This window comes from Vulpes lagopus, chromosome 7 (assembly GCF_018345385.1).
Source record: "Vulpes lagopus strain Blue_001 chromosome 7, ASM1834538v1, whole genome shotgun sequence".
Lineage (NCBI taxonomy): Eukaryota > Metazoa > Chordata > Mammalia > Carnivora > Canidae > Vulpes > Vulpes lagopus.
Genome location: NC_054830.1, coordinates 75,375,337 through 75,395,129, shown reverse-complemented (window position 1 = coordinate 75,395,129; position 19,793 = coordinate 75,375,337). Strand labels below are relative to the sequence as shown.

General features: G+C 39.5%; 2 protein-coding genes across 4 annotated transcripts in view; both read left to right on the top strand.

The window, feature by feature from the left end:
* The window catches only part of LOC121495465 (tomoregulin-1), a 129,074-nt gene extending 127,923 nt beyond the window's left edge, over positions 1–1,151 (top strand). For all 3 annotated transcript variants that reach the window (XM_041762957.1, XM_041762953.1, XM_041762952.1), the window contains one exon: positions 30–1,151. In XM_041762957.1, coding sequence (XP_041618891.1) covers positions 30–114 — 85 coding nt within the window. In that variant the 3' untranslated portion in view covers positions 115–1,151. The remainder of the gene's footprint in view (positions 1–29) is intronic.
* A 390-nt stretch (positions 1,152–1,541) lies between these two features.
* On the top strand, positions 1,542–9,369 carry CAVIN4 (caveolae associated protein 4). The gene is made up of 2 exons (XM_041764528.1): positions 1,542–2,069; positions 7,386–9,369. Exons 1-2 carry the CDS (start codon positions 1,662–1,664, stop codon positions 8,061–8,063), a joined length of 1,086 nt encoding a protein of 361 aa, XP_041620462.1. The 5' UTR covers positions 1,542–1,661; the 3' UTR covers positions 8,064–9,369.
* Positions 9,370–19,793: the final 10,424 nt, after the last annotated feature.

Sequence of the window (19,793 nt, the reverse complement as noted above, 5' to 3'; positions counted from 1 at the left end):
TTCTTTTTTTTTTCTTTTATTTTCAACAGAAAATGCCCTAAAAACAACAGAGGACGGCGACAGAAGCAAAATCTAGGTCATTTTACTTCAGATACGTCATCCAGAATGGTTTAACTGGTGACTTTTATATGTACACTAACCATGTGATGTACATTTATTATGTCTTTTTTTAAAGAATGGAAATATTTATTTCAGAGGCCTTATTTTTGGACATTTTTAGTGTAGTACTGTTGGCTCGTATTTAGAATATTCAGCTACAACAGTTTTGGACTGTTTAGTAGTCTTTGTTTTATGTTTTTAAATACAGAAATTGATTTCACAAATTTATACCACATGGTAATTCTAAGACTTGTTCTTTACCCATGGAATGTAATATTTTTGCAAAGAAGGACCACTTCACAAATGGTTATAAAGTCATACCCACTTCTTCCACAATGACCACAACAAATGACCAAGCATGAACTAAAGGTAAAGATGTTTACAGATTACTTTTCTTACAAAAAAAAGATAAAAAATCTAGAAGACACTGTGTTTAAATACATTTAAATGTTTTTGAGATTTAGTAACTGATTTTTTAGACACTGCCTATCGCATGACCTGTAAAGCTGTGTGTGTTAGATGTAAAATATTTATAAGCTGTATGGATTGGAATTTGATTATTCCTGTCTTTGAAAAAATAATTCTGATAATTCGGAAAAGTATCTGGTAGCAAAGTTGGAACAGATCATTGGAAAGTAGATTTAGATATTGTGAGAATTGTCTGTTTAACAAACAGATTGGAATAAAGCCTACTCGATCAGTTAAACTACTTTAATACACATTCATTTTTAAGAAATATTTGTTTTAACATAAACAAATTGTATCAGTGTTCGTGAATAAAATACAAAAATGATTGTTAATGATTGGTGCTCTTAAGGTGAGCTTAAAAATTATCTAAGACCTCTATCCAAATTTGTCCTGTAGTAATAGCTGTATTAATAGATTGTTGGTGTTTAAAGATCTGAAATGTGAGTAGAATGTATTCAGCTGTTTAACATGTAGTTTAGATATTTGGAAGTATGCATGTAGAATTTAAGAATATGTTCAAAAATAAATATTAATTTTAATATTTTGTTTGGAAAAGCATGTTATAATATAATGTTTTCACTATATGGCCTCTGTTTTGGTGTATTTATTTACCACATTCTTTGATATTGATGAATCAGTACATTTAATATGTGAAGTAGAGAAAGATTTCAGTTCAGAATTCCCCTGTGCTTTTACAAAGACTGCTTGAAATTATCTAAAGGCAGAAGCTTCCCTCAACATGCAGCATTTGGTTTTTTGGTCATTTGGCTCCTCGGCTTATTATTAGTAACATGGTGGCTTTGGGGAACCTCTTTTTTTTTTTTTTTTTAAGCTTTCCTCTTCTCTCCACACAGTCTTATTTGAGTTCATTAGTCAGTCACCAAGCATGTTTGGAACAGTACCCAGTGCTCTGCAAGGGTTCATATTGCAGAACAGTCATGTGTGGGTATTTGTAGTTATAAATACTTGACCAGTCTCCAGGGGTGGGGTTTCCAACCCTTTAAACAACCCTGTTGCCTGTTATCAAGCTAACTTTTTACTCTTAGTGCCAGAATTGATTGTGGTGGGACATCTTTCACTGAGAAATAACTAAAATGGAACATAATGAGTCTGCTTCCAATGCTGATAAAATCCACCAGAATCGCCTGTCAAGCATTACAGAAGATGAAGACCAAGACGCCGCTCTTACAATTGTGACGGTGCTGGACAAAGTAGCCACCATTGTGGACAGTGTGCAGGCAAGCCAGAAGAGACTAGAGGAAAGACATAGGGAAATGGAAAATGCCATAAAATCTGTCCAGATTGACCTGTTGAAGCTTTCCCAGTCACACAGCAATACAGGCTATGTCATTAACAAGTTGTTTGAGAAAACTCGAAAAGTCAGTGCTCACATTAAAGATGTGAAGGCCCGGGTGGAGAGGCAACAGGTTCATGTGAAAAATGTTGAATCCAAGCAAGAGGAAATAATGAAAAAAAACAAATTCCGTGTGGTGATCTTCCAGGTAAGCTTGCCACTTTTGCATTTGGCTTGATTCCTATAGAATCTTAATATCCTTGAATTGCCAACCATTCGTATCAGAAGTTTCTGGCATCACATCATAACTATTGTATATATCCATGGAGTAGAGTTCTGTATTAGCGAGAATCCCAGGATAAAGCCATTTCTATGTTCTCTCATGTACTATATCCTATCAGTATTTTGAGTTTCCCAACCATTTTGTGTAATATGAACTGTGGATCATAACTCAGGCTATTTCTTGACTTTGAAACTTAATATTGGTAAGGCTCTTCCAGCATATTAGCCATATTAGCATGATGCCCTTTCAAAGACTGAGAATGTTAGTTCCAGAAGAGATCTAAGAAGCTTCTAGTTTAAAACACCTCTTTGTTGTATAAAAAAAGAAACTGAGGACCAGGAGTCCCACAGTGTGGTTTTCCCCTATATTATGGAGAGAGCCTGGAAATCCTTAAGCAGTAAAATGTAAACTTTTCAGAATATTATTTGTTGGCATTTTTACATGTGATTTTATAGGTAAGTTACAATCATAGTAAGAAAAACTATTTCTTAAATAATCAGGCAGTTTTTATAGTTGTCACAGTTTTACAGATGTTGGAGTCATATAAGTAATTGCTTATATTTGATTACAAAGTCTTTTGTTTCAGCTTAGTTTTAGTGTGACACTGCGTATTGTGCTAAGTTCCTATGTTTCTCTGCATTTCGCATTTATATTTTTTTAAATAGGAACACATCCATGGCAAAATGCATAATATCTATATTTTAAAACTTACATATCAAAAGGAAAAAGTTGAACACTCTTCCTGTGGTAGAAAAATGGGAAAGTCATTATCAGACCATTTACAAAAGACAAAATAAATGATCAGAATTCCACTTGTGCCCATTTGAGTATTTTCAGTTATTAAAACATATACTCAGAGTTTAAGGGTAAAAAAAGCCAGGTACTTTCATATGCTGGTGGCAGTATTAACTGGTATAACGTTTCTGGAGGGAAGTTTTGGTAGTAGGTTATTAAGAACCTTTACAAACCTTCTGGCCCCAACATTTCATGTCAAAGGATTTTTCTAAGCATAAAATCAGGAATGTGTGCAGGGATATTCACTTTTGTACATACATATATATTCAGTGTTATCACAGTGTATTTTAAAAATGGATGGATACCCCTGTGCATAGGAAAAAAAACCTCGAAGAGTAAAAACAAAATGAAATAGGAATGCAGTTGGATTACATAGGCAGATATTTGTAAGGCACTAGAGATATGGGCCACAGCTCCCCACAGCATTCTTCACACGTTAGACAGTTTTCCACAGTGGTCTGTTGACTGACTGTTACCCCTGGGATGGCAGAGTAGTATTTTGGATTTGTTTTTAAGAACCTTGTTTTACTTAAGAAAAAGAGGCCAGTTCCAGTATTAGTGTATGTAATGGGGATCTAGATTTGGTACTAGAGAATGTAGGATCCATTCTTCAGTTCCCTTTCCAAGGGCATTAGCTGGAATGGGTTATGTCGCACCCTTCACTTGCACGGGGCATGCCAGGAAACATTCTTGGTATCTGACATTTCTCCTATGAACCAGTTACCAATCAAACTCTACAAAGGCTAGAAGAAAGAAGTTTCTGAAATGTTCTAATTGACTCTTGTCTATTGACATAAATTTTTTTTTACAGTTAAGATTATTTTCTATATTTACCTTTTTATTCCCTGAAGCTTGTTATTTTTTCTCTTTGATTTCCTATAGTTGAAAAAGTTGAAGATAGTATGAAAAAGCTACTTAGAGGTGCTAATTTAAGTCAGATCTCATTCCTTGTAAGATACAATGCTGTGAAGTTTTATGAAATTAGATTGTTCGGAGGAAGCAGTAGTTTGTCAGTAAGCAGCTGCTATTTTTTATAACGGTAGAGCTTGTAGAGAAAAGATGAAGGTAAAAAACAATGGATTTGATGATTCATTAGCTGTTAGAACACTATACAGTATGTACATGGTTATACTTAGTTAAAATTAGTTCTTATACTTCATTCTCATCGTTAATGTATATAAGTGGTTATACTGAGATCACTTGTCCTACTGAAATTAACTGGAAGCTGGGATAATTCAGCTATAGTGTATTTTCATTTCCATTTGGGTTTTTTCTCAAAAAGTTTTCCCTGGCTACATCTTTATCACCCATAGTTGTATATGGCTTAGCTTTCACCTAATCCTGGATATTGGCATTAAAAAAATTATCTGCTCTTTTTTATACAATTGTGATTTCTCTTTGAACATACTTTTTCACCTCGATAACCTTCTCATTGCAAGCCAGCAGTCATACTGTCTCTTCTAACATTTTTGCTTACAAACCACATGCTTGTAGTTACCAAATGAGATATTTGGCCATTCCCTAATGATAAGTCCTGGACTTCTATATAGTCAAAAGTCCCTTAGCTATGTTTCTTTAATACTCAATCAAAGCCACTCTGATTACTCTGACGATAGTACTTGTTTTGTTACAAAAATGATTTTACCTGGACTTTTACATAAAAAGATATATAACAATTATTTGGAAATCAACTATAACTCAATCCCATAATCTTCAGTGATCACTATTTATTTATTTATTATTATTTTTTAAAGATTTATTTATTTATTCATGAGAGACACACAGAGAGAGGGGTAGAGACACAGGTAGAGGGAGAAGCAGGCTCCATGCAGAGAGCCCGACGTGGGACTTGATCCCTGGTCTCCAGGATCACGCCTTGGGCTGAAGGCAGCATTAAACTGTTGAGCTACCAGGCTGCCCTGATCATTATTTTTTAAAAGATTTTTTTTTTATTCATTTGATAGCATGAGCAGAGGGGAGAGGCAGAGGGAGAGGGAGAAGCAGACTCCCCACTCAACAGGGAGCTCGACTCAGGGCTTGATACCAGGACCCTGAGATCATGACCTGAGTTGAAGGCAGAGGCTTAACCACCCACGTGCCTCAATCTTCAATTATTATTATTATAGTATATTCATCATTAACTCATGGTATCTCTGACTTAATAGGAATTGTGACAAATATTTCCATGTAACAAGTACTTTCTCTGATTCTACCTGTGTTTTGTTTTTAAGCCTGATTTTGTTTAATTCATGCAATTGAAGAGAAGGGTATGTGATTCCTGAGTTAAGCTATATCTGATTTCTTCACACTGAGATTGTGAGGTTTTCCCCCCTACTAAGCAGTAATTATTCGTTGGCTCCTTCCTATTCTAATTATACCTTCTCAGGCCATACCAACTCACTTGGTGTTGCTGAGCTACTCCCTGCAGCAGGTGTCAGGAAAGGAGAGGAATAATTTTGCTGCTTCACACTGATTCATCAGAGAGCTATGAGACGCCCACCTGCCTTTTCTTCCTTTTTTTTTTTTTTAACTGCTAGACTTTCCAATCCTGTAGCCAAAGAATTTGATTTTAAGCAAGTATCCAAAGAAATGAGGCTCTAAGGACCTTCTTGACTGTCAAGCTGATGGGTTTTAGAGTAAACCTATTTCTTACATACTTATTAATATTTTTGATTGAGCAAATTTAATCTGGATCTTAAGTAGGAGCATAGTTTCTTTTAGAAATTTTAGCTCATGGATTCCCTTAAAATCTCATGATCCTTAAATTTTGCCTGTTTAGTTTTGGAAATAATCCCTAAATAGTAAGATGGGTTTCTCTAGCAGCTGTGTTTCTGGGCTGGTTATCAGGGTTCCCCAGTGTCTGTCTAGATTGGTTCCCAAATCCAGTCCTCATCCTTATCCTTTTACACATCTGACATTGTTAGTCCCTCCTTCTCTTCTTAAAGCTTCTTTTCCCTTGGCTCTTGGAGGTGCTACTTTCTTGCCTCACTGGCTGATAGTTCTCCTTTTTTGTTCTTTGACATCTTTTCCTTTTTATCTAGAGGTTCAAAAAGTGTTGTATGTAGAGGTGTGTACCTATCATTCTGGTGTAAATTGGGGAAAGAATTAGCTTCTTGGGGGGACGTTGGGGACATTTAAATTGATTCTCAAAGATTTTGTTGACAGAACTGAAAAGAAGTGAAAGGCATTAAAAGTAATGAAAGAAAAAGGTAGTAAAAAAAGTATACAAAGGCATGAAGAGATGAAAACGTGTTTGAGGAGCAGAGAGCGATTGTATGTTGCTAGACTGGAAAGTAAGTTTAGCTCAAACTGAAGAGCCTTCTAATCTTACTATCTTTCCTGTGATGTTGATAAGTTCCCAAAAGTTTTACAGTAGAGAAAGGATGTGTTCAGAGCTATACTTTAGAAATATTTCCCAGGAAATATTTAGGTGATGCTTTGGAGGTAAATGTATTATTTCAAAAAGTTCAGGCTTGAGATGACAGGGACCTGAACTAAGACATTGGTAGAGGCAAGGAGGAAGGAGGAGGGGGCAGGAGTTATTAAGCAGGGTTATCACCAGTGCTTGGTGACCCATGGGATATGGGTTGAAAGGAGAGGAAATACTTGGGTTGAAAATTCTGAGATTTCCATTTGGGTGGCACCTGGAGGGGGTTTGGTGCTGAGAGGCCCAGGAAAAGAAGCAGCTGTGGAGAGGATGGAGACGATGCTGTGTGGACCTTAATTTTTAGACATGTTAAATTTTAAAGAATTGTATTTATTTAATCTAATCTAATTAATGAATTTATTTATTTTAAAGTAGGCTCCACATCCTGCATGGAGCCCAATGCAGGGCTTGAACTCACAACCCTGAGATCAAGACCTGTGCTGAGGGCATCTAGGTGACTCAGTTGGTTAAGCATCTGGCTTCGACTCAGGTTATGATCGCAAGGTCCTGGGATCAACTCCAGTGTCAGCCTACCGGCTCAGTGGGAACCTGCTTCTCCCTGTCCCTCTGTCCCTCCCCTTCCCCCTACTTGTGTTCTCTTGTTCTCTCTCTCAAATAAATAACATATTTATTTAAAAAAAAAAAAACAACAAGAGTTGGATGCTTAACGGACTGAGGCCCCCTGGTGACTCTGGACGTGTTAAGTTTGAGGTGTCCCTGTTACGTCCAGGTGAGGTCTGTCTGTCATATAGAATTGTGTCACCATCTTAGGAGAAGGGGAGAGGTGAAAATATTTGTGAGTTTGCTTACTATTGGATCTGAGGGGAGGAGTGGGTCAGGTTGCTCTGGTTGAGCTTGGGAGACGAAGCAACAAGAGATAAGGAGAGAGAAACCGTGAGAAAAACCAACAGTTGAGGCACAGGCAGAGGCTGCATAGCCTGTGGAGGAGATGGAAAAGGTGTGGCCAGAAGGTTAAAGAACTGATAACCTAATGTGCTTTTTCTCTTTGTCTCCTTCAGGAAGAGATTCGGTGTCCAACATCCCTGTCTATTGTCAAGGACAGAAGCCTAACTGAGAATCAAGAGGTCGAGGACGATGTCTTTGACCCTCCAATAGATCTATCTTCAGACGAAGAATATTATGTGGAAGAAAGCAAATCTGCCAGGCTTAGAAAGTCAGGCAAGGAGCGCATTGACAATATCAAAAAGGCATTTTCCAAAGAAAACATGCAGAAGACACGGCAAAATTTTGACAAGAAAGTGAACAGAATTAGAACTAGAATAGTGACCCCGGAGAGGAGAGAAAGGCTAAGGCAGTCAGGAGAGAGGTTAAGGCAGTCAGGAGAGAGGCTGAAACAGTCAGGTGAAAGGTTTAAGAAATCCATTTCTAATGCAGCTCCCTCAAGGGAAGCTTTTAAGATGCGTAGCCTTCGGAAAGCGAAGGACCAAACCGTGGCAGGCGACGTGGAGGAGGTCAGGGAGATGGGTGTGGACATCATTGCCAGGAGTGAGTCTCTGGGTCCCATCAGTGAGATCTACACTGATGAGCTCAGTGAAACAGACCATGAGGAGGCCAGGGCGGCGTATCCTCCCAGAGAAGGGGGAGAGATTTCAACCCCTGAGCCTTTAAAAGTTACTTTTAAACCCCAGGTGAAAGTGGAGGATGATGAGTCTCTTTTGCTAGATTTAAAGCAGTAATCATAAAGAGGAACTAAGCATATTATAAATATAAATCTCTTTAATCACAGGTTCTAGTTTAAATGATATAGTCATTTACATTGATAGCATAGTATAGTCATTTACTTTATACAATAGTCATGTATACGTGTCTATAGGAAAACATGGATGACACGGCTGGTTTCATTTCTGATGTTTAAAATTTTAAAGGTAATACAAGGATTCTCTACATTTCCTTATAACTTCCTTTTTCTCCCCTGGGCTTGTATGATTCTATCAACTCTCTCTTTTATGTCATTCTTACGGCAGCTGTGGATTTTTAAGTTCTTTTCTCTTGCCCGGCAGGAAAGTAGTTTCCTAGTGAGGGCCAGTTAGGTGTTTGGTGTCTAAAACATAGGAAGGGCAATTTGTAGCCATCATTTGCAAGTGAACTTTCAGTTTTGGTCTAGATGGATGTTGTGGCCAAGCTCAAAGGGGAATAACCCATGTGGATTATATCATCCATATGTTCAAATAGATTCATCAGTAAATTAGTAGTCACACTTCTTTTTGATGCTTTTGCTTAAAAAAAAAATGAAGTTCTGGACTTGAGCATTTGATCTGGCATTATAGCTCTGTTATACCAAGCCCCTCGGCAAGACACCTGCTAATATGCTCATCAGTAAAATGGAGAGTGTTAGTCTATCCCATCTCAGAAGACTGTTGTGAAGATCAAAGGAGATGTTATACATTCTGGGGGTACAGGGAGCAAGCACATTCAGAGAAAACAAACCCCACTGGTTCCTCAGGAACAGAATTGTAATAATTACACCATCTAAAAAAGACTTGAGCACCAAGCATTGAGGACCTAGGTTGGACAGAAGCTCAAGTTGGTCTTCAGAAGCCTTTTCATAGACTAAGGGATAAAAAATATTTGAGTAACATCTTTTTTTGTCAAAGACTAAAATCCAGCCTTGGGTAGGGTCTTAAAATGCTTTCTGGAAACTCCTTTTCTAATTTTCTGTTGATTTAGATCTATGGTAGACTAGAGCAATCTTTGGGCAGCATGAAGTGTAAAACTATGTGTGCTTTCAAGAGGATTTTCTAAAATCTTTCCTGATGCAATGGGTTTGGAAATGGCCTCATGTTTCTTTTTTCCAGAGTGAACCCCTCAGGGCCTGCCTGTCCAAAACAGTGATCATAGGAATTCATCATTGCTGGTTTGGGAGGAAGCCAGATTGCACTTAACCATTAGCTTTATATCTAGCCAATCTGGAAGTAGATATTATTGCTGACATGAAAAATTGTCATACTGGTTCTGCACTTCTGGTATGTTTAAATCTCCATTTTTTTGTAATGGGGAAGAAATGATGGAATTGTTGAGTTTGAAGAGTGTAGACAAGCAGCTGTCAGATCAATTTTGGGTGCTCATATCGTATTTAAAAATTGTAATCAACTTACACAGAGAGATACAAATAAGCTTTAGAGTATTTGACTTGGTTACCCAGATATTTGGGTTTGGGAGTTTGATTCAGTATCATTTCCTTCTTCACTCTACATGAATACATAAAATCATGAATTGTTCATCTCGATTATATTTTTATATTGAAAACTAAAGTGTTTACAACATTCTTTGAAAAGAATAATTTAAAAAATGTTATAGTTTAGAAAGAGCTTGGATGCCTGGTCATGTATTCCCTTAAAGCCATAATAAATTTGAATTTTAAAAAGGTAAAGTTTGATGTTGGTATCCTATTTATAAATATTTTTACTAATAATGCAAATAACATGGCATGAATTTGATACAGTAACCCTTCTTGTTATAGATATGTTTTGAATTTAAGAAGAATATGAGAAGTTATAAGCTTTTTCTTTTTTCTAGCCCTACACAAAGTAAATATCATTGGGGCTAAAATATTTTTCTGCAGATATTACTACCAAGGAATTTTTATAAAGTTTGTTTGCTTACTGACCTTATTATGTCACCAGACTTAACATTATGGAATATATAGATACATTTGAGTTTTGATGTGGAAAACATTATAACCTGGTCAGCTCTTCATCGTGGTAGACTTCGTACAACCCCAGAAACACAATTTTATGTAACTAGAGATTCATTGAAACGTTATACTGCTTTCTTAGTTCCAGGATTTTCCCCTCCATATCACTTTTGTATCTTTTTTTTTTTTTTTCACTTTTGTATCTTGACATTTTTCACCATATAGAGTATTTCTCAATTCCACATTCATAATTGTTTCTCTTTTCACCTTCTGTTTTCTTAATGTAAAGAATGTCTATTATTAGAGACTATAAAATCATGCATTGCCATTTAATGCAAAGAATATTCTAGTCAATGTTCCTTATTTCAGAAGTTTCAGATGACACAAAATAGATATTTTTGCTCATTTTACTCCTGTGTTTTTGAAATTATATGTTAGATTCTAAGCAATTTGTTCAATAAAACCATGACCAGGATGTATCTTTTTTTTTGCTTTTATGAGGCAAAATCGTGCAACACCATAGACACTGAGGGCATGGAGTCTTGGTAGTGCGGCTCTGTTTTCTACGCATGTTGGATCCAGGGGCTTTTCCTCTGAGAGTTTATGGTGGCCTGGTTCTGGCTAGTTTGTTAAAAAACAGGCCAAATGTGAGATAGTGATAAGAGGAGCATGAAAATTCAGCTTGCTGAGAGTGTATTGGTGTGTGTATGTGATCTCCCTTCAACACGTTTTCATAAATTAAAAATACAAATATTTTCATTTTGACTTCATTCTTTGCCTTTTGTGCACATTTAAGGGTTTGGTTTAGAACAAAGCCTGAAGTTCATTGTGACTCCATCAGCTATAGAGCATGGGTCATGTTACATAAAATATTTCACAGAATCATTGTTAACTGTAAAATTCTATTACAGTTCCATTCCAGGCCCAAATTGCTGGGCCTTTTTTCCTTTTGAGACATGTTTTCTATAGCTTCTTTTATTGAACCCTACTAAAAACAATTGCAGTTTACATTCCCAAAATAAATTGCTCTGGCATATTTGAATCAAGACTTTGGGGAATGATGATTATGGTCTTCGCCTCAATTCTATTTGAATTTTGGGCATGCTAGTACCTGGTCTGTAGTGAATGAAAAATGAAGAAGCCTTAGTGCTGAATTCTGTGTATTATTCTTGTGACCAACTACCTCTGAGTTATGTGATGCGTGAGGATCTGTCCTTACCCGGTCAGAATTCTTTAGTGTATTTCATAAGTAGATAGGGGACCTAGGGGATCCCTGGGTGGCGCAGCGGTTTGGCGCTTGTCTTTGGCCCAGGGCGCGATCCTGGAGACCCGGGATCGAATCCCACATCAGGCTCCCGGTGCATGGAGCCTGCTTCTCCCTCTGCCTGTGTCTCTGCCTCTCTCTCTCTCTCTGTGACTATCATAAATAAATAAAAATTAAAAAAAATTAAAAAAAATAAAAAAAAAGATAGGGGACCTAGGGTAAGGTGAGTCGCTTAGAAAATCCAGGGATCCCTGAGAGGTTGGGGGATGGAATGATAGAATGTACTTAGGCTTTGAATTTACTTTGGGCGTCTTTCTAAAATCAGCTGTGCTTGTCCAGCCCCTCCCCTCCCCCAACTGCTCTGCCTCTTGATGCCTTTGCTCATGCCACTTGTCTCCCTCTCATTCTGGGAGATGACTTTCAAGTTCAGTGATAATGTCAATTTCCTCATTTTAGCTTTCCTTGGTCACCTCCCACTCCCCAGGAAGGGTATGATTAATTACTTCATATATTCAATATATACAGCACCTTCATATGCCAGCTTCTGTGTGAGGCACTGTGGATTCAAAGATGAATAGAACACAGTCTATGTCTCCTCCTCCCCTCCACTTTTCCAACCCTTATCTTGGGCTTGTCATGTTCTGGGAGATAGTCAAGCAAAAATTGAGCAACGTGACTAGTGCTGTGTATAAGATGTTAGAATTGTAGGGATGGAAGATGCTTTGTATAGAATTCAGATCACACATCTGTCATAGCACTTCCATTGTATTCCAGTTTACTTAACTGCTTTCTAGACTAGACTATGTTTTTCAAGGGCAAGAACTGTATTTTATTCGTCTGGGTCACCAGCACTTGGAGAACCTCCCATGTGCTAGCAGTCATTAAATATCATGAAGGACATGGCCCTGCACTAAAGGAGTTCTTTCCCTGGAAAAACTTAGGGGAGGAGTTAGGTAACCCAGTATCGTTGTGATAGGAGCCTCAGATTTAACAAAGGATGATGGGACCACAGATGAAGAGCATCTAATAAGTTGGCTAGGGGCTGCCAGGGAAATCTAGAGAATATTTCAGTTACCATTTGAAAACTAATGAGTCAGCTAAATAACAGAATTCAAGGCAAGGTTCAGCTATGGAGATTGTGTGAAGGTGTTTTGGGTTTTATGTCAAAGGCCACAGAGAGCCATTGATGGATTTGAAGCCATGAATACCATGACTTATGTTTATGAAAGGATGCTCTTATTATCATACCAGAGGCAGAGAGACCAGTTACTGGGGCCCTTGTATTTTCCTAGGTGAGAGAATAGCACCTGCCCTATAGCATGAACAGAACTATGAATGGGTTAAACTTGGCTGTGGGTTGTGATGGGGAGAAAATGATAACTGGAACTTGGGCAAGTAGCTATGCAATTCATTGAGATAGGAAATATATTCTGTCCAGGGATTTTAAGACCATATTCTCCTGATGGCTTTTTACTCTTCGCTCTGATGATAGCCTTGGTTCCTGGTCTCTTGGGATAGCCTGAATACCAACGGGGAGCCATGCCTGTACTCCACATAAGTTCCCACACTACAGGTCTTCCTAATCTAGCCATTATGATTCTCACCGATGTTTGAAGAAAAGCCTGATTTGAAGTGGCTCTAGCACGTCTGTTGTCCTATCCACTAGGACTCCAGAGTCCTTGAGAAGCAGCATTGTCTTTAGGTTTATGGCCACTGTGAGAGCTTCTCCCATCTATATCTTTGCTCAAGGCCAGATTTCTGCTTGCTCATTGTATAGTCCAAAGAAAAGCTACTTCTCATTCTTAGATGGATATTTTTTTGTTACTTTTTTCTCTAATATCAGTTGTTTGGCACCTAAAGATTCCAGTTAGAGCTGTGATTGACAGTACAGTGTCAAAGCAGCTGTCATTATTGTAAAAGCTGCTATAATCTGGTACACTGACCAAGGCCAGTTGCCCAGTTTTATGTAGCTACTCCTATCAGCTGCCACAGTTGTAGCAAGAGCCTCAATTTCATTGTGGGTACTGTGATTGCAAATCTAATTCCCTGGTGTCTCTTGTGATAGATCTGACTCATGGCACTGCAAATGTATTAAGGGTTTAAAGATAGGGTCTGATGCAACCCATTTTATCTTCTCCAAGGTTCTTGCTGATAGAAGAGTTTGTATGAGGATTGCCAGCAAATGGGGACCAATGTGTCATTATTACTGACTGAGCAAAGGTCCAGTAAATCTCCCAAATGTAGAACGTCTGGTAAATTGTCTTGGAAAATGTGGCTTAGAGCTAAGACAGGAGATTTCTGTCTGCCTGCCTGCTCTGGGGTGTCAGCAGGAAGAGCACAAGGTTTCTGGAGTGGAAACAGCTCATTTTATCAGCTAGTAGTGAAGACCACAGGCTTGCCTCACATGTTTATCCAGACGGAGCTGCAGGAATGGAAGACCTCCCCTCAGGTGAGCAGGTAGCAAGGATTCAAGAGGCAGAGAAACTGGGGCTCCTGGGCCAGAAAACCCACCACACCAGTACATATGGTCCAATTGGAAGCCACAGCCTGCTTTGTGCTATTGAGGCCTCACGTGCAGTTAAACAGCCCAGTGAAGGTGGATGCTACTCCTTGTAGGCCTCATTTAGACACATTGAATTGAGGTGCTCATCTGCTTGATAGGACCAAGGAGGGTGGAGGGTCTCAGGCAAGTAGCATATTATACATCATAGCCCAGAGGGTAGGGCTGGAGAAACATGGTTGTTAGAGAAGTGAAATTCTGTGTTTTCATGAGAAAATTGGGGCAGTTGGACTTTGAAGAAGGAGTGGGTAAAGAAGTTGGCTCACTTCTAAATTAAGCTATTTTCTGAACAATTCTTGGGCTCTCATTTCAAGAAGAATTTTCTCCTGACATTCTGTGATTACCATTACTTTTGTAAGAGCAGGAATTCTTTATCCTCAAACATTGTCTGGTTTCCAAACCTTCCTGGTATCATTCACTCAAAAATAAGAGAAACAATAAATACTGTTCTAGGCTTAAATTTAGACCCAGAATGAGCACTACGGTCTGGGGGGTTTGGTTCATGTTCTTGCTGTGAATCCATTAAGGTATTATTCCTGGCTGAAGTTTGCCTACAGCATAATGCTGTAAAGTAGCCAAGTTATCTTTAGAATCTTAGGGGCTAATATTTGTAACTTACCAGGGCCTCATTAGGCCTTTTATCTAAAGCTTTAAATTCTCAACAAACTGGTTATTTAGATGTTGTTTTAAGGTAAAATGAAATCCATTGAAATGAATTTGTTGTTTTAATTTTATTAGCACCTTTCAAGTGGCCACATTTATTCGGAATGTTTCCATAAGGAAAAGAAATAAATTAACAGGATTATGCATGGGATGTGCTTGGCTGTACTTCAAAGCAATGGAGATTTCAGAGGGAAACAATCACATGCTTGTCAGCTGTAAAGAAACAGGACTAAATTTCCTTCAACAGGAGAGAAAATATCCAAATAGACCATAGGTTGTAGATCCATAGGAAAGTGCACCAAAATGTTCTCTACTTGAAACTCCTACATCTTTCTCCTATTAAACCATCTGTAGCATTACCAACAAACCTGTATTGGAGAGTAAAATCACTTAAGATTTACTAGTTATTCTTCCATATTTAAAAAAAAATCATCTTCTGGTAATAATTTGCTTAAGCATCTCCTTCCTTTTTTTCCCCCCTGCTCCAGAATGACTGCATCTGTGAAGGGAGAGAGGCTGAGAAGAGACTAAATTGGGTCCAGAGGAGTCTGAATTTACTCCTAATGGTTTGATGGAACCCAGATCATATACATATGGTGGATTATTTTTCTTGACTTCCACGTTTTTGTTTTTGTTTTCCAAAAAGGACAATGATTATTTTTTTTCCCCCTAGGGCATGAGGTATAGGAATGAGAGAATGGACATGGAAATCATGAAACTTAATTGAGTCTTCTGGGCAGAAATACAATCTAGTTTCAAATTAAAGATCAAAGCCAGGAACTCCTTTAAATAGTGCATATTGAATAACCTGGAGAAAGGTAACTGGGTAGTTTTTATTGTCATTAAGGACAAAGCAAAATAAATGGATTTCAAATGCAGGGGAAGGGAATTGGGTTACTCACAAAGAAATCCTACTCTGCAGAAAACATCTACCAGGGAGGGTTTAAGAATTGAACAGTTTATTTGGAGGCAAGGTGGTAAAGATGCCTAAAGATGAATGCAAGCATCATGTTTTTGTTCCATAGTTCCCCACAATTGGCACCCATAATTGTTATACTGTTTTTCTTGTAAAACCTTTTAAATATTGTGTATGCATTTCCTGAAATGTAAGAGCAAGAGACTGTGCTTTTCATCGTTAAGAGGTTTCTCATATTTCCCGTAATTCAATGCCTTCTTTATATTAGGTATTTAATAAGTATTTACGGAATGAAAACAAACGACTCTTTGAAATATGAGATCTTTTCTATCTTTGAATCAAGTAATTCATTTATATGGCATTTAATTGAGCACTTCCTATAAGCCTGGTACCATTCTAGGCTCTGGGAATAAAGCAGTGAATAAGACAAAAGTTCCTGCCTTCAGAGAGCTAACATTCCTGAGAGAGACTGACAGTAAGTAAATGTAATATTTTAGGTGAAAAGTATTATGAAAAAAAAAAAAGCCAAAGTAGGGGGTAGGGCATTATGGGTGTTTGGTGCAGGCTGGGTGCCATTTTACAAAGGGTGTCTGGGAAGGCCTCTCTTGAGAAGGTAGCTACAGGGTTCAGGGAACAATGGCTGAATTGGGTGAGGACGGGAATGGAGGAGTGGGGTGTCAAAGGCTGCTGTGGTAAGGAGTTTTGTTTTTATTTTGAGTGAGAAGGGGACACATTGGAGCTTGTTGACCAGAGAAGTGACACGATCTAATGTATTGATCTAATTATACTTGTTGAAAAATCAAACTAGGGTGTTGGTAAACAAAGAGCTAACTACAATTACATTGCAAAAGAAATCACCTGAACTCCAAACGTCTTCCACTCCCTGTTGCCTCCTTGTTTACTCCTTGGCCACGGCCCAGTAAACTCCATTGCAGCTCAAGGCTGACATCTGGTGGGTACTTTCATAACTTTATAAACCTGCCATTTGGAATAGCTCTCAATTCGGAATAGAGGGTGAGGGTATCTGGGTGGCTCAGCTGGTTAAGCGTCTGAGTTCAGGTCAGGTCAGGATTCAGGTTCTGGAATCAAGCCCTGCATCAGGCTCCCTGCTAAATGGGAACCTGTTTCCTCCTCTGCCCTTCACTATGCTCATGCTCTCTCAAATAAGTGAAATCTTAAAGAGAAAGGAATAGAGGGTTAGCTTTAACATAGAAAATAAAAAACAGGATAATAAAATAGTTATTAGGACAAGACCACAGCATATTTGTGGTCTTGTTTTTCTTTGACTCATATTCAGGTAAGTTTGTATTTTTTTAGCAAATAGTTTTTAAAGTTCTCGGGTTTAGCTGCCAGAAGATTAGGGCGTCAAAATCATAGGCTGGTGAGGAGGGAATAAGTCAGGACCAGTGGGATCAACCAGGTGAAAGTGCTTTGGTTCTAGGGGTGGCCCTCAAAAGGTAGCCCGTGGTTGGTTGTATTAGGTTTGGTGGACATTGATTTACAAAATAGGTCTGATCTCATGAGTTGGGCATGATGGGAGGAAGTTAAAGGCAGCGTGGAAATACTCAAGTGAGGTTGGGTGTTTATAAAGCTTAGGTAGGGTATTTCAGGATATTAGTCAAAAGCTTTAGCTTTCTAATTAGACATCTGGCTTCATGTCGTAGTCTGCCATTTACCGACTATGAGAACTTATACAAATGACACTCTGTATCTCAATGTCTAAATAGTACCCACTTCATAAAGATGCTTTATTAAGTCATTTAATTTATGCAAAGCACTTAGCACACTGGCATTTAGCAAGCAATAACAGCTAGGTGTTACTGTTCAGAGGAAGCAAAGTAGTCCTGAGAGATAGGAAAGCGGACGATTGTAGTAGTAACACTGTCACTGAATATATATATATATTCCCCAGCACTTAGCATTACAGAATTTAGCTTTTAACAATTTTGTGTATCTATATGATCCATTTTATCTACATTGATTGGAGTGATTGAATATTTTGCATAACTAGGTGTATCATTTTTGTGACAGAGATTAAAGCTTTTTCATTGACTTTCATAACTTTTAGGAAGAAAGACCCAATGTCTAGCTCCGGATGGCCTGGCTCCTGCCTGGCTCCTCATTTTCATCTCTTACTGCCCTTGCCTCTCAGTTTTTGCATTCCAGACGTGCTGGCCTTTCAGGTCCTCCAAATCCTCGTCCCATCTGTTACAAAACTTTGCAAAGGCGGTTTCCTTATCTTGTTCACACCTCTCCGCTCCCATTCCAGTCCAACGACCAAGCACACACCTAGTAAATTCCCACTCCTCTTTGACACTTCTTCAGGGAAACTTTTCCTGCCTCCACCCCAGTGCTCTGCTGGGCAAACCTCCTTGTAAGATCTCACAGCATTCTGCACTTTATTTTATAATGGTGATATTGCACAATTCTGGAATTCTGTACTTTTGATTTTCAGAATACTTATAATAGTTTTAAAGTATATATTTGAATGATTATTCACTTCCCAGCTAGATTGTAAACGTCTTGAAAGCTGAAACTATATCTGCTTCATCCATTACTTTGTTCCTGTCACGGTGCCTGGTGCATTTGGACTCTCATATATTTTTTGAAGAATGAAGAAAGCAGCCTAAAGAAGGAGGGATCTTCAAATTAAAATGTAGGAATAGGTAAAAACACTTGGTGACTGAGTATGGGGATGTAGTGGGTACTGTGGTGTGATGCCCAGTTTTCCTTTCTTTTTTTTTTTCCAGTTTTCCTTTTTAGACAAGCACTCATCCCTCCAGATGCTGTGAATTTTGTTGGCTGATGGCTTTCTCAGCCTAGACCCCCAGCACAGAGAGCCACCCCACCTAAGGCACACCCCTTCCTGAAAGCAGCTCACATCCAGTGACAGGTTTTACTTGGGGGGTATGTGCTCCATTCTTTCTCTCAGTGTGGAATAATTTTGAAAGGCCGTTCCAGGTCACCATAGGATTGGCTGAGGGCACTGTTTGAACTGCATCAATTGTTCAGGTCCCTCCACCTCATCCTGCCTCCCTCAGTCCTCACAGGTGCTATTCTTGAGAGCACTCCCCTTCCCCCAAACCACCTGCACTCAAGTCTCAAGAGTCTATTTCCTAGGGAACAGACCCACAACTGGGCATAAGGGAGAGGAAGGAGTCTAAGGTAACTGCTCCATTTCTGACTTGAGACAGCACATGATACCGTCCACCGAGATGAGGAGCACAGAAAACTGATAAAGGTAGGCTTCAGAGGTGTCGAGTCTGAGGTTCCAAGAATCTGAAGCTCAGAAGAAAAATCTAGGCTAGAGGTATGGATTTAGGGTCACTGACATTGCAAAATCATGACACGAAAGAGCTCACCTATGAAAGGAGAGTTTAAGAAACAGGACTAGTGTGACCTGGGAACCAGAACAGGGAAGCAGGACAAGGGGAAGGCAAATTTGTGGCTGATAAAGAGTGATCATCAGTAGGAATACGAGGAGTGTGAGCACTATGGATTGGATACCAATGGGAGTGCAGGGGGGTTTGCAGTGGCTACAGGCAGGCGTGTCAGGTGTGGAGGGCGCAGCACACAAGTGTTTGTTCGTTGTATCTAATGGCACTTGCTGGGGACAGTGTTGAGTGGGCACAAGAAGCCAGATTCCAGTGAAGTAAAGGGGGTAGGAGGGACAGAGAGATGGATATGGGTAACCTTTTACAGATCTCAGGAGAGGTAGAGAGAGCCCTGAGGATCCAAGACAACGGGAGGGTATTTATATGTAAATGATGCGGGACCTGGGGCTGAAGGAGAATGTCCAGTTAGAAAAGTATAAAGTGGAGGCCACAGAAGTGACAAGTAGTTAGAAGTTCTTGAGAAAGAGGATTGAACATACAAGATTAATCTTGGAGAAGTGGATCCAAACTACTACTAACACCGTTAGGAAAATGAGTAGACATGGAGGCAGGTAAATAGCTGCGCGGTATTTATACTCTTTAAGCAGCAGGAACTTTGAGTACTTTAACCCTCACAACACAAGTGGAACAGAGCCCACCTGTCGGGAGCAGGGGGGGCGGGGGGCGGGGCCTCGGTCCTGATTGGCTCCCTGCCTCCCGGGAGCCCTGCCCGGCCCCAGGTGGGCGGGTCGTGCTCTCTGGAACCGGGTTTGTTCCAGAAGCCCCCTCCCATCTTGCCCCAGGTTCCGCAAGGGGGCGGAGGGGTGAAGACTGCATTTCCCGAAGGAGGCAGGAGTGGGGACGGTGATGCGGGATACGGGGCTGGGTGACGCATGCGCGCTGCAGGCGCGAGGGAGAGGAGCCCGCCTCCGTGCGCAGGCGCGGGGGGCACCCTGGGGTCGGCCTCCCGGGCTTTAGGGTCCTGGTCCTGCGCC

Bases quoted from the DNA above. Each gene is read 5' to 3' on its own strand.
- CAVIN4 (XM_041764528.1), top strand. From the start codon at position 1,662: ATGGAACATAATGAGTCTGCTTCCAATGCTGATAAAATCCACCAGAAT. The intron at 2,070-7,385 runs GTAAGCTTGCCA...TGTCTCCTTCAG, and splicing joins TCCGTGTGGTGATCTTCCAG to GAAGAGATTCGGTGTCCAAC.